Below are 23,389 nucleotides of genomic sequence, written 5' to 3' on the forward strand. Positions count from 1 at the left end.
TGTTTCCAGATTAGCTGGAAGGGCAGCAGGAGAGATGTAACCCTTCTCAATATGCCCTGACTGCCCCTGTTGGTGCTATTTTTGGTCTCTTCTGTTTTGGTCTTTTCTGTTTTCATGGCTGCTAAAGGCAGACACTGGGTGATGCGAGTGCTTCTGCTTCTGTGCCTGCAGGAGGAGGCCGTCGCCGAAGGAGCAGATCGTGGTGACCCCAGCCTTTGCGACAGTGGGCATGGAGACCAGGCAGCTCACCGAGGAGAACGAGGACTTTGCCTCCAGGCACCGCTACCACCAGTCCTCCCTCATCAGCAGGGAAGAGTTCAGGAATCAGTTTCAGTAAAGTTGGAGGATGAAAAAAAAATAGCAAGCTGTCATTTCAGAAAGGGCTGATGAGTGCCAATCACTGCTGACATGCCTTGTGAAATACTTGAATGTGTATGGAAAGGATGTGATGGATGTGATTAGTTATTTACATGCTTGAGGCTTGTTTATACAAGCTACAACATGGCCAAGTTACAAATCTTAACCTAAAGGGGAAGAAAAAAAAAAAAAGAAACCTGCCTGTTGTGCAGGGGTTTTCTACCTCAGAGTTTCAGTGACCAAAGCACTTTAAGGTGTTAGATGATAGGCCAGAGTCAGTGGCAAGTGCAAGAGGATTATGAAATATATTCATAACTGGAATTGAACCTGTGCCTTTATAAGCAGCAGTGCAGCATGGTGAAATCTACTGTGAAACGGTGATGTGATGCCTTAGAAGCTTTGCATAGTGGCTTCCCACATCCTTTCTGAAACAAGAGCCAGGACCTGAGAACACAGCTATCTCCAAATAGCACATCTCTTGGCTAAAAGGAGAGATGATTCAGAAGTGCCTTAACAAGATACATTTAACCTTATTTTGCTAATTCTGCTTAAAGCTCATCCTGTATTGAGCTTTATACATGCATACGCGTAAGTAAAAGGGGGGGAATGGGGGAAGGAATCACTGCCTCTCCCTTCTTGTAATCTCTGATCACTTCAGCCATTAAATTATTTATTTCTCCTTCTGTGCAATAAAATTGTCAGCATCGGGACACGTCTCACAGCACTAAATTAAGAGAACAACTAAATAACAAAGGCAGGGGCATCGGAACTGGGTGGGCTTTGAGGTCCCTTCCAGCCCAAGTCATTCTGGGATTCAGTGAGACAAGCAGCTCCTGCCATTGGGTACCATAGTTTTGGCCAGCACTGTTGGGAAGGTTGCTGTGTCTGTCTCAGAGCATGTTGTGCCTGGGCTTTCTGGTCCAGTTTCATTGCTGCTGTTGTATGCTGTAAGTAGAGCAGCTTTTCTTCTTAGTGCTTGAGAAGGGGTGTGCTGATCTTTCCTGGGGTGTTGGCTTTGACATTGTTAACTGCAAGGGTGGAGGGAAGCCTTGCTTCAGGAGTCCTGAAGGTTGGTTTGGGACTCAGCCCTGAGCATTATCTGTCCAGAACAAGTTGCAACTCAGTTACTTTCATAATGAAAAATCCTTCTATCTTTTAAGCTGTATGAGCTCTGTTATCATCTGTAACCAACCTTCCTTTGAGTTCGTGGAATTGTTTTTAAGAAATGAGGGTGTGAAAACATTTGTTTTTACGCGGTATGTAGATGTAAAACCTTTTTTTCCCTGAGCCTCCAGCTATAAGTTGCTACATGTAGGTTTGACAGATTCATTTGCAAAAGGCACAGATGCAGAAGGCATTGAAGGATAAATTATTTGCCTTGTGGTCTTGCCTAGATGTTCATGGTGTGTTTGTGATGCCACAACATTAATAAGTGTCCAGGAATTAGAGTCATCTGCCTCAAAAACAGTGCAACACAAATAGAGTTGAGAATGGGCAGGGGAAAAGTCAAGTTTTGTTGTGATATGGGCATTAAGTGACAGCTCCTTGCTGCTAATTGCCATTACTCTGGTTCTGTCTGAATGTCCCATTGGGATTCTGCACTGGGAGAACCAAACCTCTTCAATCTATAGCTTTACCCAAATCCCTATACTTCTTTCCTCTCTTCATAGCTCTCTCGGTCAGCTTTGGGTTCCCTTGAGTGTTTTCATTGTGCACATTGGCCAGAAAGTCACATGCTTGGGTTGGTCACTTGCAGATAATTGTGATTCAGGAGAAGCAGCAAACAAAACACCTGAAATAAATAATGATGCTGTGCCTGAGATGTGACAAGGGGGCTCTCTGTGGCCAGCAAGGCAGTATGTTCTCAGCCCTGTGCTTCTGATTCTGGATCAGCTTCCAGCATTATACCTGCACTTGGACAGGATGTGCTGAAGCACAGTGGCCAGCATAGGGTTATCATTTAAATTAGTAGGGAAAGGAGGTTCTTAGAATTATTGCCTTTGCCTAGTGAATTCTAGAATGGGCAATTACTACCATAAATAGAAGGAGAAAAAAATGCAGTGAACCAGTAAGCATAGGAAGTCCATAAAAAAATGGGTGTGCAGTGAACTCACTAATATTCCTTCTCAGAGCAGGCTGAGAAGGGTCCTGAAAGAGAGGAGTCAGAGGTTCTGGGTTGCTTCAGATGGATCGAAATAGCTGACTGTTTTTCCCCCAAAAATACGGGGTTTATTTCTGACAGGAATCAGAAAGGAACATTTTAGACCTGGTGGCATAAACCTGCTGTGAGGGATGAAAGGAGATCACAAGACCCACATCCATCCTGACCTCCAAATGTCAAGTATCTGGAACGAGCTGCTTCCAAGGGAGGCACAAGGCAAATGTTCCCTGTATAAAGAAATCAATTGAGCACTGCTACCCCTGGAATGCAGAGAAAAATGTTCAGATGCTGAGTGTCTTTTGGATGATTGGGATCCATTAATAGATAGCTTACAGCATCGAAAGGAGATGGGGAAGGTAATTAATTACTGGGTTAGGAACTATCTTTCTACTTCGGAAACTTGGGACTTTTAATAACAAATTCCAGGAGTAGAAACTATTCACTTTGTACCTTAATTCATCATCAGCTGAAAACTTGTCTGAAGTTTATGAGCCTGCTCCAAGCTCGGGACAGATCTGGGCTATGTTTCAAGCGAGCTGCAGGAGTTCTGTGCTGTGGCTGGGAAGGGTTCCTGGAGAAATGGCCAGGAGTGACCATCGTGCGCAATCCTAGTGAGGAGTTACGGAGGTTCCTCTTCTGTCAAAATTTTTTGTGCTTTTCTGTGATTTCAGGACAAAACAATGCAGAACCTGACAAATCGGGCTGTGTGCCTGCAGCCCCTTGGGCTGGGATGTGGAAAGCAAGGTAAAACAAAACCAAACAGTGTTTTTCTTCCCCTGGCATAGAGTGATAGTGGCATTCAGTTGATCAGCATATACCATCCATCATGCTTTACGTAGTTATGTTAGAGTTGGGGCTTAGGAATACTGGGGTTCCTCATGAGCTGACTTCTTCAGTGCCGGGATATCCCTTAGTGTAGTGGCAAAGGTGGGAATGAAATAACGTGGCAGGAAAATGTGGTAACTTCACCTTTTCAGCCACAAAGCCTTGGCAAATTGGCCATCTGGTGGGGAAGGGAGTGCATTTGGGGGGTACAAAAAAGCCATCAGTGTTTCCTCCCCAGATGCTTGTGATTGAGCCACGACAGTGAGGGGACAGTTTGGCTGTGATGGTAAATACTCCTTTGATGGCATTGGCTCCCATTGCGGTGCTTTTGTCCTCTTGGTGACCACAATGGCAAGAGGATGGGTGTAACATCCCCATGGCCACCTCCTGATGTGTGATGCTTTTAATGGGAATTTTGGAAAAAGCTGCCTGCCTGGGAGGGCCAATAGGAGTCTGCCATGCTGGGTCTTTAGTGGGATCCACTATGGCCACAGGGACATGGAAGCATTTGGTCTGGCCCTGTTTTCTTCACGGCTGTGTGTTCAGCGTTGTTTATTTTGTGTCTGCATGCTGCTGGGTTTGTTCTCGCTGCGCCTGTTGGGTAAAACAGTAGGAAGAATTTATTGAGGCTTTTTGGAAAAGCACTTGATACCGCACTTCCTGCCTGTTGGATTTACAGCTTCAGAGGATGAGGAGTACTTATAGGAATGGGGAGCCATTTATTTCATATAAAAAGATATCTCCAAATGTTTGAACTCCTGCCCTGCATCTTCCGCCAAGGTATCGGAATACTTCTGAGCTCCTCACACAAGCTTTAACTCATGGCAGTGCATTCCTTGGCTGGGTGTTGGTTACTCTGTCTTCTGGGTTAGGGCTCTTTCTGTGATGTGTTCCATAGGAAATAGGTGGGTCCGTTGACAAAGGCTGATGCAGCCTGGGGAGTTGGTGGATGCTCTGTCCCTGGAGACACCTAAGGTCAGGCTGGAGGGGGCTGTGAGCACTGGTGGAGCTGTAGGTGTTGCTGCTCATTGCAGGGAAATTGGACCGGATGGCCTTTAGGCGTCCCTTCCAACTCCAGCAATACTGTGATTCTGTGTCCGATGCAGCTCCTTGCCAGCAGTTCCTGGGCCACTGAGATGTGGCCCAGCTGGCTGTGATTTGTTGGTTCACTTCAGAGAAACCTGGAATAGCAGGGAGCAAAATATCCCCGTGTCTAGGTACTAATAACTGGAAAAGCCAGTGTAGTTTGCATGCTTGTGTGGGCTCATCAGTGCCACCTTTTGGGTGGAAAGAAGCCTTTGAGAGTTTGGGTTTCTCAGTGAACTGTTTGCTTATGCTTCTGGGGAAGGGGGAACAGGGGAGCTGGGGACTATGGACCGAACTAGCATTCTTTGTCTTGTGTTTGGAGGATTGCCATTTGTTGCTGTGGTTTGAAGCGCTGGATTCTGCTTGGGTGGAAGTGGCTCGTGGAAATTCAGCCTGAATCTGAACTAGCTGAGGGGGGAAAGCAAAGGATGTCTGGGCATCCCATGGAGGAGACGGGGATAGGATGGGTTGGGGTCGTGGCGGCAGTGAACTGTGGGCTGGGGGCTGCCAGCAGCGGCACGGAGCAGTGCTGTGGTGCGCACTGCACACAGTATAGCCAACAGTGTGGAGTTATGAAAGGGAATTTCAGAACAATAAAGGGAAATCCTCTGCCTCCTGTGCAGCCCAGCCTGGGAAATTGACTGCCGCGAGAAACTGCTGCTGGAATTTAAAGGAGAGCGGGTCCGCTTTATAACCAATAAAAGATTCGTAGTCCTTTGGCAAGGACTTGCCGCAGCCTCGGTGGGAATGGAGTATCAGGGCCACTTAACGCTTGCCGCGCTCAGCCGGAAAGAAACTTTCCGGTGGAGCAGCGCTGCCCGAACCCGGCCGGGTTCCGTCCGCTCCGATCAGTGGCGCAGCCCCTCCCGAGCGGGGGCACCGCGCAGCCCGAACCTCTGCAGCGGGCACGGAGCTGTCCGAGCGGGGAGCAGGCTCTGCCGACAATAGGGGACGGATAAAAATAGTGCGGAGGAGCGAGGGTTGGGGGGGGGGGGGACCGGGCCGGGCGGGGGGGCTGTGCCGAGCCGTGCGGGGCCGCGCCGGGTGATGTCAGGCTCGAGGAGGAGCCTCGGCCGCCTGCCCTTTTACTTTCGGGCGCCGGCACTTGGCCGCAGGCTGCCGCTGGCCGGGCCCCCCCCCACCGCCATGGGCACCCCGCGCTGCTGAGGCCGGACCGCGGCTGCCCCCTCCCCGGGGCAGCTGCCCTCTGCCGTTCTCCTCCGTTCCCCATCGCCCCGCTCCGGGCATGTGAGCCGCTCCCTCCAGCCTCAGCAGCAAGCCCCGCTCCCCGTCCCGTCCCCAGCGCCATGCCGGCAGCCTGCGCCCTGCTGCTGCTGCTGCTGCTGCTGGGGCTCGGGCTGGCTCCGCCGGCCGGGTCGCTGCCCCTCGCTCCCTCCCGACGCCTTCCTCCTCTTCCTCCTCCGCCGCCGCAGCCGCCTCGCAGCCGCCTCGGCCGTCCCTGCTCGCCTCCCGCCGCGGGACACGACCGCCCGGGTGAGTGGGGACACGGGGAGGGACGGTAGGTCGGGTCTTACTCCACGCGTGGGCTGCCCGAGCTGCCCTGCCCCGTGTTCTTAAGGGTGGTTCTGGTTTGCTAAGGGAACGTGCGGGGGAAGGCGTCAACGCGTTGCTGGGAGCGAGTGGGTTCGGAGGCTGCGTGGGTGCCCTCCTGCCCCTGCGACCTCCCCGCTGCTGCACCCCCTGCCCGGCACTCCGCTCCGTGCAGCTGCTCTGGGAGCAGTCACCGGTTGGTGCTTGGCAGTGATGCTGAGCCTGCTTCCAGCACGGGCAAGCACGGGAGGCTGCGTTTTGTACAGGAAAAGTAGAGCTCGCTTCGGTTGTCGAAACCGAAAAAACCCGTAAGTGGGTTTACTTGTTTGCCGAAGGAGGCACAGTGTGAAATCCTGGGAGCACTGGTGCCTAAGGATGTGCTGCTGCACACCTGCCTGATGGGCACAACCAGCCTCAGCTTTTAGTCTGAACCACAGCTTTTAGTCCCTGATGGCAACAGAATGCCGTGCTTTGCGGCTAAGTTTGCTCTTTTTCAAGCTATTAAACTTCAGGAAATGTGGTGAAACTGTAATGCTTGAGTTACCTTAATGCATCCAAAGTGTGATGCTGTAGGATCACACTGTCCCCAGTAACCAAGGTGTGTGGTACCAGTGGGGTGTGAGCAGCATGAGGACCACGAGGATGCAAAGAAGGGAACCTGGGGCTGTCCCATTCAGCAACATTGCTCCAGAGGCCCCTTCCAGGCCAATGCTGCTCACCTGCTCCGGGCTCAGAGAGATGGACTCAGCGACCACCTGCTCAAGTCTTCAGCTGCTGTTTGGTGAGAGTCATGCAGATCTCTTGGTGGATAGCAAAAAGTACTCCATTTCAGATTCCTATCTGCTGTCTTTTCCTGTGACCTCAATGACTCCTGAGAACTGATGGAGGAATGCGTCACCTTTGCTGGGGCCTGAAAAGCTCCCTCCAACCCTCTGCCAGAAAAGAGTGCAGACGTGAGGTTTGCAGCTACAGGTGGTTCACAGTTTGCATCAGCCCTGAGCCAGGAGGAGCGGTAACAGCAAATGGCACAACAAGTGATGCCACATGCCAACAGCTGCCATGGGTCACCGTGAGTCACAGGTTCCTGCTGTCCATTGGGGGATTAGTGCTGGGGATGGTCTCAGGCCAAGCTGTAGGCACAGAAAGGACCGCTGTGGTCTGAATCCCACCAATTCTTCCACTGCCCTGAGGAGTCCTTGTGAAGGAGAGTGGGACGAGATGTCACTGAGCCCCTAATGCAGTCCCTACGGAGCAAGAGAAACAGAGGTGTGTTGTTCCCATCTCACATATGGAAATAACACCCTGCTGTGCCTGGCATGACACCAGACCAGGAATGACCTGGGAAGGAACTGTCTGGGATGGGGTGTTCACAAGGATGTTCCTTCACACCAAAGTGGTGTTTTGCCTCCAGAAGTGCCTTGGACTTCCCATTGCACATCGGGTGCTGTTTAGTCACATCAATGCAGAGAGGTGCAGGATGCTGCTTCTTTCAGTGCTGGTGCTATGGGAGGGTGCGTCATTCATTCTGCAGGCTCAGAGGCCCTTGAGGCTGAGTAAGCTCAGCATTGCTCCTTCAGGTTGAATGAATTAAAAAGTACACATGCATGCACACACAAAAAAGGAAAATAGAAAAGGAAAGGGAGAGGTGCTGTTGTGCTGGACTTGCCTGGATTTTTCAGTTTTTCTGCAGCAAGCACCAGAGCCACTCCATATCTTTCAGGATCACACCGTTTGGGCAGCCTTTTGCATGCTGCTTTTCCCAAGCAGCAATTGCTGCTTTAGGGTCATTCCATTTGCTGTAGTTACTATGCGTGGCTGCAGCCCATGGTGCAGCCATCTCCCTCCCCAGGGGATGCCAGTTTTGGGATGGAGAGTTCGGTTTAGAGGAATGAAGTTCCCCCCCATCCTCGCAGTCCTCCAGTGCAATGTGCTTGCTTCTTCTGATAGGGATCCCAGTTTTAGGGTCAGAAAACTTTCCCAATCAGGTCCCAGGCTGCAACCCCATCCAATGAGTCTGGTCACAGAATCAAGGAATGGCCTTGGGATGAAGGCACGGCCACATGCTGGCACCTGTCTCGGTACCTCTCTGTTGCTGGAGTGCAAAGAAGCTTTAAGGGCAGATTGATCCAGGGGATCAGAAGTTGCTCCAAGCAAACTTAAAGGTTTCTTGTTTTAATCCCCTGATGCTGTGCAATAGATAATCCATGGCCTGCAGCTGGTGGACAAGCTCGTCATGAGCCCCCGGTACCCCAAACACAGGCTGTTATTTACATCCCATTGAAGATGTAGGTCACACAATGTGCTTTTCTTTTTCCTGATCAGCTGAGCATAAAAGGCAGAATCTAATTTCCAGTGGAAACAGACCTGATTACAAATTCAAATTTTTAGTTCTCTGAGCAGTTTTGCAACATTTGCATTTTAATTTGCTGTTCCATAAATATTAGAGGTTGATTTGCTGGGATATTCATCCGGAGCAGGTGCAAGAGGACTACAAGCAGAGGCTCAGGGAGAGAATGAAGTCTATGAGTGACTGTCAGCAGAAAGTGGGGTTCTTCAGGCTGGTGGAGTGGAGGTTCAGGGGAGACATTATGGCTCTCCACAACTCCCTGAAAGGAGGTTGTGGCAAAGTAGGGGTTGACCTCTTCTCTCAAGTAACAGCCATAGGATGAGAGGTGATGGCCTCAAGTTGCACCAGGGGAGGTTCAGGTTGGATGTTAGGAAACATTTCTTCTCTGGAAGAGTGGTGATGCAGTGGCACTGGCTGCCCGGGGAGGTGGTGGAGTCACCATCCATGGAGGTGTTCAAGAACTGTGATGTGGCAGTATGGCACGTGGTCAGTGGGCACAGGTCAGTGGTTGGACTGGGGATCCTAGAAGTCGTTTCCCACCTTAATGATCCTATGAGTGTGGGTTTGTTGCATCTGGCCACCCTTCCCTTCTGCCCTCTTTGCCAACGTGTATGCAGAAGCAGCCATGCATTTTTAATGCCCCTGTGCTGTACCACAGCATCAAGATGGCTCTTTGATTATGCAGAGAACTCGTGTTCATCCTTTCAGGCTGAAATCATTCGAATCAGAGGACAAGGAGAGAACTTTCCCACCCAAAAGGGAAATGATGTTGCGTTACTGAGCGGCCAGCCCAAGTTATAATATAATCTTAGAAAAATGCAGTTCCCTCGAGTAAAGGAAGCTCTGTAAACTTCAGCTCCTTCGGGCTGCCCGTGGAGCTGTTGCCTGTGTAGTAGAAGTGCTGCTGTCAAAGTGGGATGCTCAAGAGAAAGCAGGATAAGAACTAGTTCTGCTTACAATGAGGGCCTGCGCTAGGGTCAGAGTGGTGAGGTCCATACTGCAGGTGTTAGGATGCTGGGTCCCATCCCTTCCCTGCTGTTAGCTTTTTCTATGTGCTGTGCATGGTGAGCCCATCCTGAAGAAGTGGCAGCTGGAGCAAGGTGAAACACCTGCAGGGTTTTGCTGATGGAGATGGCTGGGTTCAGAATTCTGCTCGTGGCAGAAGATGGTTTGTTTTTAGGGCTGTCAGCATTTAGGCAGAGAAAGAGATGATAAACCCATATAAAATTCACAAGGAATAGAAATGTATTTTATTTGGTGAACCAAGTGCACAAGCTAACCCATCTCCCATGGTGCTGGTGTCCACATCCAGTCCTGCTGTGGCTCTGGATGAAGGCATTTGACAATATCTGTCCTCCATGCAGGAAGATCTCTTCAGGGGGCTTAGGTGTACAAATACCCTGCTCTGTCCTGATGCGGATTCTTTTGGTAGCTGGTTCTGTAGCTGGTGCTGTGAGCATCTCCCCCACTGTTGTCAGCACCTCGGCTGTGGGTGATGCTGCCAAAATCTGCACTGAGAGCTGCAGAAAATTTGGCTTTTTGTCCCAAAAGGCCCAGTTAGCCCCTGGGGCTGTCATTAGAGAGGGACAGCTTATGGCTGTGAGGGCAGTAGGGAAATGTCCTTTTTGACTCGAATCTGGTTTAGCGAGGAGGGGCTGAGGAATGTTTCTCTGCACCTACCCAAGAATGTGGGGTGGCTGCCGTGACACCCCCATGGCAGCGCATGCACCTTTGGGACATCTGTCACTGTTTTTCTGCATGCTTTGGGCAACTCTGGGAAACTCTGTACAGGGATTTTGGGTACACGGGCAGCCTCCCATGGACCCATGGTAGCAAAGGAGGGCTTCATTTTGCTGCTGTGTTTGCTCAGGAGCTTTCACAGCACCCTGCCTCTGCAGCCATGGGAGGAACTTGGGGGCTGCAGAGCACAATCACCCGCGTCACCGCCTGTCGGGACACTGCTGGTAACACCCTTCCTCTGGTGGAAAATCTCTGAAGCCCTGAGGAGCCGGTGTGAAACATCATGCTGTGCTGGGGCTGGGGTGAATGGTATGAAGTTGGGGTGGTGGTGGCCACATTGCTGCAGCCCAGCAGGGCTGGTGTGGGGCAGAACAGCGCTTCTGGGGTGCGTGTAAGTTGGAGTTCAGCTGTTGGAAGGGTTTGGGATTTGGCTCTGTAAAAGCACAACGCGGGCCTTGGAAGGGAACTGAAGCCATCTCCCCTCACAGGATCACCCTAAAGATGGTTATCTACTGCATTTTCAGACATTTACTTTGGGGAGGGGTTTGTCAGCATCTCTGAATAGTGGTTTGGCTGCATCTGTGCCGTTATCAGTAAGAGAACACTTTCTTATCAGGGAAACCATAGCAGCTGGTAGCTAAAGCTTCTGGGAAGAAAGACATACAAGTGATGGCCGGGTTTGTCTCATATAGCTGCAAGATCTTCCGAGCTGACAAGTGGAGGTGGTTTAGGAGGTAACACAAAAGGGAGGAATGCACTGAGCTATGCCAAGTGCTGCCATGCGAATGCACGACCAGGAGTGCAAACCTTGGCAAACAAACAGCATGGTTTGCTATCCCTGCGATCAAGGGCTGCGATTGTGGAGCACAGTCCTGCTCTTGTAACTCATCCTTTATCTCAGGGCTGGAGCTGGGCACAATTGTCTCTGTGTCTGGGGGATGAGGAGCGGGGTTTCGGTGGCTTCGGCTCACAAAGGCATCCTTAGAGAGCTCCTCACCCCTGGTACAGGCCTGGGAGAGCTCAAAGGAAAGAACATTCATCATTGTTGGATTTGGGTTGGGTTACAGGACTAATGTTAATTCTTTCGGGACATTATCGGCTCTTTCAACAGATGCAGAATGGGCTACAGGGTGAAAGCAGCAGCCAGCCCTGCAGATAAAAGCCCTTTGAAAGGGACATTTCTTAGGAGGGAAACTTGATCGGGGGGCACAGAGTCACAGTGAAGGTGTTTTCACAGGGTTGGATAGGGGCAGCCCCACAGGTCTTGCTTTGCAGCCCCATGTGGGGCCATGGGCAAATCAGCTCTCACCACCTACAGGGCTTGGCTGCTGCACAGACCCCAAGCCAGGAAATCCATGGGTCTCAATGGGAGTGCAGCAATGGTGGGCAAAGGCCTGGTCTGGAGCTCCCAGCTCAGTGGCCTGGGGACCTTCCCCTCCCTCCAGTCCTGTCAGCAGCCCTCATCTCCCAGGTTGGCTGTGTGCTCCCAACCCATTCCTATGCAATGAGTGAACACGTTCCTCCCCTCCCAGTGTGATGCTGCTTAGAAAACCCCTCCAAAAAAAAAAAAGAAAACCCAAAACCAGCATAATTTAAGCCCTAATGTGGCACCAAACCCCTGTTCCATGCTGTCCAGTCCACTCATGTCACTGCCATGGCTCTGGTTTAAACCAAGCTCTGTGGCTGCTGCTCTCTCCCCCACTGTGGGCACAGCCCATGTGCTGTTAGAAGGGCTCACATGGCTCCTACCCTGATACCATCCCAAACCCAGCAGCCCCACTGGCATCCAGGCCAGTCCATCAACACCAGTGTGTGTTTCTTCTTCCTTGCAAGCTCTGCTTAAGTCAAATCCAAGGCACTGAGCTGGGAGTAAATATGCTGCATTCAGTGACTTCTGTTACACATGAGGTCAGGCAGAATGAGCTAATGCTCCCTCCTGGCCCTGAATGAAGTGCAAGGCTCAGAAAGCAAAGTGGAGTTCCGCAGTGCATGGGCTGCTCTCACCCCACCTCGGATCAGCCCCTCTGCCCCAGTGGGCCATGGTCACATGTGAGGCAGCTGCTGGGAGCTGGGTGCTGCTGGGAGGCTGTGTGTCTTTATCAGCATTTGATGGGTAATTAATCTGGCCTCGCCAGAAGCAGGGCCACCTTCCCCTGAACTATTGTCCTTGCCAACCCTGGGTGAGATTCGTAACAATCGCAAACCCTGCAGGCAAACTCCGTGGTTCCATTAATTCCTTATTTGTGTGAGGAAGGGCTGTCTTATAAGCAAACTTCTGAGCCCATAAAAACCAGCAGCAGCCTTGTCCTGCACTCCCAACTCTCATTCCACCTCCCCTCACCAACGCTGTGCACACTCATGGAGCTGCCGTAGCTATTTTCTTTCATTTTTTTCCTTTTTTTTTCCCAATTTTTTTTTTTTTCTTTTTGCAGCCAGGATGTTTTTTCTTGCCTTTTTATTGTTCCAGTGACCTAGCAACTGCGCTGCGGTGGAGCCCTGCCAGCAGACTTCCTCCCGGTGCCGTCTGACGGTCTCCAGCAGCACTGTCCTCGGATGGGAGCAAATGCTGCAGCGACATCAGGTCGCGTACGGCTCTGCCCACACTGCTGGCTTTGCTCTGGAATGCTCCAGGGGGACCTTAAATCCCTGGAAAGAGGAGCGAGGAGCACTGCGTGGGTGACTTTTCCTGGTGTACTGCTGTCAGGGAACAGCCTGGAGGATTTAAAGAGGGAATGAGGTGTCTGTCAGGTAGTGCTTCTGGCTCCAGGGGGTTTTGCTGGAGTTTCTGTGTGGGTATGGAGAGCTTGTTAGAAATAGATTTGTATTTGAAGGTGTTTTCTAAAGGCTGGACTGTAAAACAGGGCTTTTTAAAATTCAGTTGCCAAAAGCTGTGTGGAATCCACAGCTGGTGACTAGAGAGGCTCAGGGTGCTGCTCCAACTGTGGGTCGGTGATGTCCACCAGTGTGGGTTCCAGAGACCTGTGTGTTAAGCCCAGATTATCCAAGTGGAAGAGCAGGAGGTGCAGGTTCCTGGGCTGGAGCTGGGACCTGGGTGGCGGTGGCACTGTTTGGAGCACTGTTTGGAACACCAAATGGTGTGGCTGGAAAGCCCTAGGCAAGCAGGACAGCATCCTGTTGTGGTGTGGGCTTTGTCCTTGGCCTTTGGAGGCGGCCCTTGGTTTGTGAGTGCTCTTTATTTCCAAGTACCTCTCTCTGGGCTGCAGGGCACTGCTTTTAAAAGGAACTGCTGAGGTTTTTGCTTTTCTCACGGTAGCTCTGAGCCTGGGGCTCTGGAATCATGAGCGTAGAGTTATTAGAAAGGGTAAGAAGCAAACCCAGCCCCTATCGTCCTTGGTGGCAGCCCTGGGAGTGCAGCCTGAGCCCAGCCCCAGGACATCCGTCCCCATTGCAGCATGGACAGATGGACACCAGCAGACAGATGGCCACTGGTATCCCAGCTGCTGCCGCCCACACTGGGGGCCTCGAAACCCACAGGGTCTGTGGCTGGAGTGAAGCCCCGGCTGCAATGGGTTGGAGCAGTTGGTGGTTGGAGAAATCCTTCCTTCTTATTCCTTGTTGAGGAGGGGGGAAGTGGCTGCAACGCTGAAAGAATTAGCGAAAAGGGTTAAGTGCATGTGGTGAAAAACCTCTTGCATTCTTCCCGTGCTTAGTGCACACGAGGGACCTGCTCGAAGCAACATTATCGGCGTGTTTACGCTGAGCTGACCGGTCTTTGAGCATGAACATTTTTTTAAGCTCCGGTTTTCCTCCTCCCCCCCCACTCCTCGAGCTGCTCCTCTCAGGGCAAGTACAAGGAAGGAAACTGAAAATCCCAGTGCGCCCTGAAAGGTCCAGATTTAGGGCTGCAGCTTTTGTTCGCACAACCCTGCTTGGCTCCTAAGCGGCCTCCGCCCATGATCCCGACATCCGCAGCCGCGCTCCCCATGCAGCGCCGTGCCCCCGCTCCTCCTCCTCCTGCCGAGCCCGCGCTCCTTCCTCGGCTTTGCCTCCCCGCCAGCCGGGAGTTTTCTAAGTTTAGATGACTTTTTCCCCACCCCGAGCCTCGGGTGATGCTGAGATGATGCAACTCCGCAGATGTGGGCTCTGCACTTGCAGCCACGTTGCCACCGGAGGAGGCTGCGTTGCGTTACATTCAACTCAGCCCGAGATGGACCCGAGGATGTCTGTGAGATGTTGCAGTGCTGTGGTTTTTGGTGTTGTGCTGTCCCATGGCTGAGGACGCATCCAGGGCTGAGCCTTCACCACCTGTCCCTGCATAGGATCATGGATGTGAGCCAACAGTGTGTCCTGAAAGCCAAACATGTCCTAGGCTGCGTCAAAAGGGTAAGGGAGGGGATCCTGCCCCTCTGCTCTGTGCTGTGAGAGCTCACCTGGAGCACTGTGTCCAGAGGTGGAGTCCTCAGTACAGGAGAGATGTGGAGCTGTTGGAGTGCATCCAGAGGTGGGCCACAGAAATGATCCCAGGGATGAAGCACCTCACTATGAGGACAGGCTGAGAGCTGGGGCTGTTCAGCCTGGAGAAAAGAAGGCTGTGGGGAGTGCTGAGAGCGGCTTTTCAGTATCTAAAGGGGGGCTGTAAGAAAGGAGACAGACTCTATCAGGGTCTGCTGTGGTAGGGTAAGGGGAAATAGTGTCAAACTAAGGGAGGAGAGATTTAGATTGGATATAAGGAAAAAGTGTTTTTTAATAAGAGTAGTGAGGCACTGGAACAGGTTGCCTTGAGAGATGTTAGATGCCCCGTCCCTGGAGACATTCAAGGTCAGGCTGCATAGGGCTCTGAGCACCTGGTAGAGCTGTAGGTGTCCCTGGTCATTGCAAGGGTTTGTACCAGATGGTCTTTAAAGGTCTCACCCAACTCAAGTTCTCTTGTTAAGGTTGGAAATCATGAAGGTTGGAAAAGACCTGTGAGATCACCAAGTCCAGTCCCAGCTCATTCTCACCATGCCCACTGACCACGTCCCTCAGTGCCACATCTCCATGGTTCTCAAACACCTCCAGGGACAGTGACTCTACCACCTCCCTGAGCAGCCTGTGCTGCCATTTCACAACACCCAGCCAACCCAAGGCCTTGGGAAATCTGCTGGAATCTGATCTGTTTGTCCTGGCTGTGCTGTAACTCAGCTCCCCAAACCAGCCGGCTTGCTATTGCTTGCAAAGAGAGCCTCTCACAGCCTTGTTCTGCCTGGTGAGGATGAGGACTAGTTTTAATGGGAAATGCACACACTGGTTCCCACAAGTGGTGTGATGGCTTTGGGCTGGAAGCAAAATATTTCTCTTGATGCCTATGGTCATGTGGAGTTTAAAGGTGGGATGTGCTTAGATCACCTAGGGGTCAGTGTTTGGCTGATTTCTGTTGGGTCCCCATGTTGTATGCCAGGGTGTTTGCTGGGTGTTTGGGACTGAGGCTTGTGCTGCTTACTATCATTTTCAGAGGGACTTCAGAGAATTGGAAATTGCACCAGAGGCTCTTGTGCTCATGGCCACCTGCCTGCTTCTGGAAGGGCTGCAGAGCATAGGATGCCAGGGCAATCCACACCATCGTGTCTCTCCTTTACCCTGTGATGGGCACGTGGAGCCTGGATTTTTATTTTTGCTCTCCTTTGAAGATTTATTCTTCCTCATACACACAAAACATGTGGGGGTGCTGAATGCCATTGCTCCTGCACGCAGTGGTGAGTTTTGACATTTGGCATGAACAACCAATCCAATTTACACTGGTGTGGATCCAAAACTAAATGTCATGGCTGTGTTATGATTATGCAGAACTTTCTCTAGTGCAAATGAGCTCAGATCTTGGCCTCACACATCAGCACCAATGGGATTTTTCTTCGCTCTTCCTTTCAGCTATCAACAGCAGCCATCAGATGAAGAGAAGCCTGGACATGGCCATGAGGACCTCCAGCTCTCTCGTGAGGGACCTGGAGCTCACCACGGCGCTGCGTGGCACCAGGCAAGAGACAGAGTACACTGCTCCCCCTGCCAGCACCAGCACTTTCTCCCTGCAACAACAGGGATGCACAAGGAGCAGCCCTCCTGGCCCCGCTTCCCCTCCTGGTGAGTTCTGATGTTCAGATTCCCACACAATGCTTGCCCTATCTCTGTTTCCGTTTTTTGCTTATCACCCTTGGGTGAGATAAATGCCTTATTGGGATATGAGTGAAGAGGGTGTCTTTAGTTCTTTAATTCCTTGGGTTCTCCTGGTTGAGGATTACAGCAGGAGCACATCCCAGACAAATGCCTGGCTGCCAGCTGTTGGGTGTCCTGGCAGAGCACTCCCCACCTTGCACGTTTGTAGTGGTTTGCAATAAATCCAATTTTTTCTTGCTGTGCACAAATGCAGACAGATTTTGGAATGCTGACATGTTTTGGTGATGGAAACCCTCTGTTCCCAGCCATCTCTCTGGCAGCATGTTCTACAATAAATGCAGGAAATGTGGGAAATGCTGCTATGACCTTAATTTACTGCATAGGGTAGCACTAGGTACCACTATGGGTGATGCTGCTTCAACCCTGACCTGGTCAGCGGGAAGATCAGTTTCTCTCTTCTCCCTTGCTCTTTGCAGCTGCTGAAAGCCAGGCAAGAGGCAGGAGGGCACTGGCTTCTCCTAGTCATCCTGTGGACACAGATAGGACATTTTCGCCAGGAACAGCTCTATCCTCATCCCCAGCATCGCAGGCCCAAAGTGTGCTCCCCACCACCCCTGTGCCCAGCTCCCCGGGTCAGCCCCCCTCTTCTCCCCATGCTCCCAGCACCCAGACGGGTGCAATAGGGACCACGCTGGATCCTGAGAATGCTGCATGGAGTTCCACAAGCCCTGAGTTCACAGGATCACCCACCTCCAAAAACACTTCCAGAGGTGAGCCTTGCTGGTCCTCAGGTTTGTGTCACAGCTTCAGAACATCTCTGGAAGCCTCTGCGTAGCTTTTGCTCTCTTGAACTAGTGCTATGTTTTGCATGTATTTGGTAGAGCCAGGCTGTTGGGATTTGGAGTGGGATGGGTGCAAAAGAAACAACTTTTCATTGAGTGAGCTGGATTACTCCACCATTTGTAGGCTTTTCCATGGGGGTTTTGGTGCAGTGCTTTCGTGACTTTGAGCCACAGTTCTTGCATGAGCAATAACTTGGGTGACCCTGAATGGAGGAGATCCATGCCTTTCCAGAAGAGCAGTTTGTCCAGATTGAAAACTTCCTTTGCTTAATATGCATACATGCAGTGTAAGCATCTGGGAAGAAAACGGATCCATCTGTTTATAATTTCATACACATAAATCCAGCTCTTGTTGTGCCATAGCCGCTGGAAGCAGCCACCAACCATCCAAAGGCTCATCACTGGAGAAGAGAATGTGGGGTTTCCAGGCCACCAGTGACTCCATGTCCGCCACAGCCACCAGAAGCACAGGGAGGACGTTGCGGTCTCTGCCTGCCAGCACCACCCTGGTCCATCTGGCAGAAATTTCCACCTCTGGTGCCAAAACTATTGACCCTCCAGACTGGACCCTGTCTCCTGGGCAGCCTTTGGGAGCAGGGGCTGATGGTGGCACTGGGGCCACCGTGTCCTCTGCAGATCTGCTGCTTGCCAACGCAGGCAGCACTTCCACATGTGAGTTTTGATGGCTAGCTGTATAAGTCAGAACATTATTTAAAGAGTCTTTATAAACAAAATACATCCTTTCTATTTTAAAGAAAGGAGGAATAATATTGTACTTGGCACGTTCTGTACGTTTAAAAACATTTCACAGAAATGAAAGTATGGATAAATATTATTCTAGTTGGAAGAGGAGGATAGATTTTCTTTGAAAACCTTCAGTAGAATTTTGCAAGCTATTACTTCAGGAGTTCTTATGTGGAGATTGGTTTTTCCCTGCCCTAATGATTTCCCAGTAGTAAATATTCACACATATATTGTCTGCCGGGACAAAACCTTCCCAGCTGCTTCAGTTTGTGCAGTTTTCTATTTCTTTTCTCTTTTTTCAGCCTCTCACAGCAGTCAAGAGCCCAGGAGCATCCCAACTGCTGGAGAGGTGATGCTGCACTCAGATGTGTCCACTGTGCTCACCAACATGACAGTGGGGACACTGGATTCTGCTCTGAGCTCTGCTACCAGCCCTGAGCCCACCAGCATTTCAGGGGACACTTTGTCCTCCTCGGAAGCTGGGACACATGGAGCTGGCAGCTGGCAGAGAGACCTCTCTACACAGCCCCGAGAACCTTTGCTTGCCAGTTCGCTCTCTGCCTCCAGACGTACATTTGCAGGTATGTGGTTGCTGTGTGACTGAGTTGGATTTTGCATCACTGAGTTTGCATTGTTCTCCTGTAGATAACGCCATCAGTCGGTGTTGGATGAGCGGCTGCACTGGGACTGGGGGAAGGTTGGGATTGGTGTTCAGCTTCTGGTTGAAAAACTGAAAAATATCGGTGGCCTACTTGAGTCTCCCATACTGAGAAAAGCAGTCGCTGTTTATAAAGATATACATATATATATACATATGAAGACTACCCATCATCTGTGTAACTCCGTATGCATTGATCAGATCTGGTTTTCTTGTATCTCAGGTGTCAGAAGCAGCCACCAGCCAACTGACACGTCAACAGCAGAGGAAGAAACCACAGCATCCTCTGCCACCAGTGCCTACATTTCAGCCACAGCCACCGGCAGCGGGGGGAGACCTCCGAGGTCTGCCACAAACAGCAGTGGATGGGCAGCAGAAGTCTCTGCTTCCAGCAGTGGTGCAACTGGGACCTCAGGCACGGTCAGATCACCACCTGCCTCTTCTGTAAGAGAGACCCACAGAGTGCCTGGGTCCAGGGAGACCACAGCTTCCAGCCAGCCTGAAGCAGAGCCTTCACTGCCACTCTCTCCTTCTTCTGCAGAAGGCCCTTCCATAGGTGAGGAGTAAAAGGAGGATGGTTACTTTATCCTCCTCTACCTGCACATCTCAAAATGTATTACAACTATATAGAAGATGCTTTTAAGGAGGAGAAAGTTTGGCTTGGTGTTTTTACAGAAAAGGCACACATATGGAAAGTTTCCTTGGGCCAAGAAAAATTCACTTTCAAATCATTTCGAAATTCTTTGCCATTTCCAGTTGCTATCACTATTTCTTCGACATGGGAACTAAGCAAGTGGAGACTCAATCGTGTCCTTGTGATCCCAGGGACCCAACTTCAGATTCTGTGATGTTCCCCATGGGCTGTGCTGCCTCCCAAAACCAAATCAGCTTCAGGACAATTTGTATGTGGTCTCAGGTCTTTTGTTCTGTTCTTTGCTCCTGGACTTGGTTGTAGTGCTGAAGGAATTCAGTCCCTCTGAGCCCATTCCTTCATGACCTGTTCTCCCTGACCACTTCGCTGCTCAGCATTGTGCCCTGTTTGAGCTGTATTCCAGGCTTTTCAGGCTTGTTAAGAGATGTGTTTGTTCTAGTAGGATAGGGTGCCCTCAATCACTTAATGCTGAAATCAAGTGCAAGGTGTAGTAGTTCAACAGTTTCTACATAACATCACTTTTTGTGGCATCAAACCACATCTTTTACAAGAAAAATTTCTACGGGAAGGAGTCACATCTTTGGAAATTCTCTTTTTCTCTAAATTGGCATCTTCTTTTATTTTCTGCCTATACATGCGCTTGTTGTTTCTGGGTTCTACTGGCAGAAAGTTCATCTGTAATGTTATATATATGTTACAGTTTTGCATTTGCAATTTTTTTCTTTATCATGTCTCAGCTTCCAGAAGCAGCCATATGCCATTTAGCACCCTGGCCACAGAGAAGAGAACTGATTTCCACACCACCCGTGACTCCATGTCCGCTACAGCCACCAGAAGCACAGGGAGGACGTTGCGGTCTCTGCCTGCCAGCACCACCCTGGTCCGTCCGGCAGAAATTTCCACCTCTGGTGCCAAAACTATTGACCCTCCAGACTGGACCCTGTCTCCTGGGCAGCCTTTGGGAGCAGGGGCTGATGGTGGCACTGAGGCTACTGCATTCTCCTCAGGGTCACTGCTTGACATTTCAAGCAGTGCTTCTGCCACAGGTGAGCTCATTCTGTCCTCGGGGGCCTCATCCTGTAGGCCTCCAGTCTGTGTGGAGAGGGGTGAGGGAGATGTTAGAATCATATAATCATTTCAGTTGGATAATACCTCTAAGGTCATTGAGTCCAACCGTTAATGCAGCACTGCCAAGTCTACCATTGACCCACATCCCTAAGCACCACATCTACACAATGAGTACCTCGACAGATGGTGACTTTACTACTTCTCTGGGCAGCCTATTCCAATGCTTCACAACCCTTTCAGTGGATAAATTTTTCCTAATATCCAACCTGAGCCTTCCCTGGTGAAATCCGAGGCTATTCTCTCTCAATCTGTCATTTGTTCCTTGCAAGAAGAGATAACTCCACCTCATTACAACCTCCTTTGAGGCAGCTATAGAGAGCAATGAGGTCTCCTCTGAGCCTCCTTTTCTCTAGAAGGTGCTGGGCAATGCTTTGGGGCATTATGAAGGAACATTTCACTTTCAGCACACCAGCGCTTCCACCTCTTGTTTTTGGTGCCCTCTTCAGGGTGCAGTCCTGTGAGCAGCCTTTCCCCAGATCCTCGGGCTGGGGAGGATCGTGTCCTCTCAGACATCTCGAGGTTTAAGTCTCCTCTCGCCTTATATTTGTACCCACTTTGTCAGCCTGAGGGTGGAGATAGAAGAGAGTGGACCCATCTGCTCGCACTTTAACGTGTATAAATCCAATTTGTATCTTTTCCCAGCCAAAGGGGCTACAACCTCAGCCAAAGGAGGAAGGCTGCCCAACGATTCTGTCACCAGCACACCCAGCTTGGTGATGGCCACCAAAGGTGGGAACATGACCACCGAGCCCGTGGCAGACACCAGTGCAGGCAGCTCTGCTCCCGCTCCAGCTGGCACCAGCTCCCTGGATGTGGTCCTTCTGCTGTCTTCTGTGACAGAGCCAGGCAGGCAGAGAGATGTCTCACAGCATGATGCTGACCTCGATGAGCTTCCAACAAAGCCGCTGCCTGTGTTTCCTCCTGGTGTTTCAGTGTCTTCATTCTCACCAAGTTCTTCAGGTGGGTTTTGTGGGTTTGCCAGGAAGGGTCTCCCACCCAAGTTCCTACCCTTGCTTTCTGGTTGTAAGCTAGATTTTCTATTGAAATCTCAGCTTTTCCTGTCAGGATGTAGACAGTCAAGCAGCTTTTGAAGACCACACATATAGACTGTGACGGAGCAACCATTTGAACTCCACCCTCAAACCAAGGACCGGGTTCCCACCATCCAGCTCTTAATATTTCAACATCAAGTTTTGAAGAGTGTCTTTTTTTTTCCCCCTGCATTTAAAATCCTGTCTTTTTCAAAGAGTGAGAGCATTCTGAGCTACCTGGCCACTACCTCACACCTCTGCAGTGAGCAGGACAGAAGTGCTGACCTGCAGGATGTGCGGCGGAGGCAGCTCTGTCTGGGCTGCTTGCCTTTCTCCCTGTTTCATCCCTTTGGGAATGGGCATGTTCATATTTTGGCCCTCACTGAGGCCTCAAAATTGTTATTAATGGAATATATATATATATGTATGTTTATCTCTGCTTTGCAGTTCCAGAGGGAGGACAACAGGTTTCTGGTGTTGCTACTGAGACTACGTACATTCTAACCATGCTCTCCACCCATGAGGAAAGGACATCTCAGGATGCAGCAAACCATGGCACATGGAGCATGGTGGTGGAAAGCCCTACATCTCACCCAGCTATGGCCAAGGAGCCCCTCTCCAGTTCCATCCCATCTTCCCCAGCGTGGCCTGAAGGCAGACATGTCTCCTCCATCCATACAGCATACACGGAGCCTGAAGTCACCTTTTCATCCAGAGTGTCCACCTACTTCTCTGCTGCTGAACCTTCCAGTGAGTCTTTCTGAGCTCCTCAATGGCATTTGAATTAGGACGACCCCCCTTCCCTGCCCTTGGCTCTTCCATGGGGTTGAAGCTCCTCCCTCTAGCACTGTTCAGAGCTGTTGCAGGTGTTGTGGGCAATATTTATAAGCTGTTGTGATTGCTCATTGGTATTGTATATCTGTCAAGATTGAGCTCGTTGGTATTGTGTATTTGCCATGGTTGAGCTTGTTGGTATTGTGTATCTGCAGCTATGGGTGATTAACTGAAGCAGTCTCAGAAACCTGTGCTATGTCTTCGTGCTGTCATCTACAACCTAACTGGGCTGGGCTGATAACTATAAACAGCCTAATATGGTATCCTGTATATTTAAATTGTCTTCCTCCTTTAAAGTAAGCTTGATCTGTTAAATCATTATTTAAGGTGATAGATATGCAAGATCTACCTTTCCTGTATTTATCTGTGCAATTTTCTTAATCTTCATTTCAAACTAGAATTACTGTATAGCTCACGAGCATTCTCTCATCTGTGATGGTAAAATCATGTACCCAATTTTTGATCCTGTTTCAGCTGTGGGAAGCAGCCATAACTCGCTAAGCAGCTCAAGTATGGAGGAAGGGATTTCCAGCCCCCATACCAATCTTGTATATGGTTCAGCCACATTGGCTGGTGGCAGAGAGGGGACACCGGTGACGATCAGCGTGCTGACCCATACCACAGAGAGCTCTGCTTCCCACACTGAGACCACCAGTGCTTCAGAGCCGACTCGGCTGGTGTCAGTGGAGCAGAGTGGGATGGCCAACACCTCGGTTGGCAGCGAAGGCCTCGCGACAGAGACGCTCTTCACCCATTCTTCCAAGCTACTCACTGATTCGTCTTTCCAAAATGATCTCACAAGTAAGTTAGCATGTTCCCATCTTTTTTGTTTGTTTGTTTTTAATGTTCCCGCTGTCCTGGATTTGCTTATGTAATATGCAAAGCTTTCAGTCAGTTGTACATTCAGTGCCATGCTTGGGTGTCCTTGGGAAAGTGTTCTCATGCGTCCGACAGCTGAGGACTCAAAACCAGGCCCCACTGACATGGCAGTCACTCCAGAGGTGAAGCTCCAAGGTGGGCACTAGTGGGGAAGCTCTCCTGTTCTGATGGCCATGGAAAGCTTTTTTTGCATCCTAACTGTTTTCTTTGTGGGAAATCCTTTAAGAAGTGTTTCATGCTGTGGATCAGCATGAATTATAGAGTCTGTTATAGAGAATCAATTATAGACTTAAATCAAATTTTTAATTTTTTAATATACTATTTTTTTTTTTATTTGTAGTGATTGTTGAAGTTATATATACATTCTGAAATTTGTAGTATAAGATTGACTTCTCTTTTAATGCTAAATGATCTGCAGGTTGATATGCTACTCATTTAGGATTTCC

The 23,389-nt window shown here is 50.3% G+C and overlaps 2 protein-coding genes across 4 annotated transcripts in view; both read left to right on the top strand.

Annotated features, from left to right (window-relative positions):
- The window catches only part of SLC12A8 (solute carrier family 12 member 8), a 44,188-nt gene extending 43,136 nt beyond the window's left edge, over positions 1 to 1,052 (top strand). For all 3 annotated transcript variants that reach the window (XM_042878005.1, XM_042878006.1, XM_042878007.1), the window contains one exon: positions 172 to 1,052. In XM_042878005.1, coding sequence (XP_042733939.1) covers positions 172 to 337 — 166 coding nt within the window. In that variant the 3' untranslated portion in view covers positions 338 to 1,052. The remainder of the gene's footprint in view (positions 1 to 171) is intronic.
- Positions 1,053 to 5,574: 4,522 nt separating this feature from the next.
- The window catches only part of HEG1 (heart development protein with EGF like domains 1), a 35,809-nt gene continuing 17,994 nt past the window's right edge, over positions 5,575 to 23,389 (top strand). Inside the window, exons 1-10 of the mRNA XM_042877722.1 lie at positions 5,575 to 5,923; positions 15,933 to 16,142; positions 16,652 to 16,945; positions 17,381 to 17,689; positions 18,064 to 18,342; positions 18,643 to 18,975; positions 19,809 to 20,117; positions 20,842 to 21,159; positions 21,678 to 21,980; positions 22,539 to 22,865. Coding sequence (XP_042733656.1) covers positions 5,737 to 5,923; positions 15,933 to 16,142; positions 16,652 to 16,945; positions 17,381 to 17,689; positions 18,064 to 18,342; positions 18,643 to 18,975; positions 19,809 to 20,117; positions 20,842 to 21,159; positions 21,678 to 21,980; positions 22,539 to 22,865 — 2,869 coding nt within the window. The 5' untranslated portion in view covers positions 5,575 to 5,736. The remainder of the gene's footprint in view (positions 5,924 to 15,932; positions 16,143 to 16,651; positions 16,946 to 17,380; positions 17,690 to 18,063; positions 18,343 to 18,642; positions 18,976 to 19,808; positions 20,118 to 20,841; positions 21,160 to 21,677; positions 21,981 to 22,538; positions 22,866 to 23,389) is intronic.

Source organism: Lagopus leucura, unplaced genomic scaffold (genome assembly GCF_019238085.1).
Source record: "Lagopus leucura isolate 7727_CA_CO unplaced genomic scaffold, USGS_WTPT01 Super-Scaffold_100019, whole genome shotgun sequence".
NCBI lineage: Eukaryota > Metazoa > Chordata > Aves > Galliformes > Phasianidae > Lagopus > Lagopus leucura.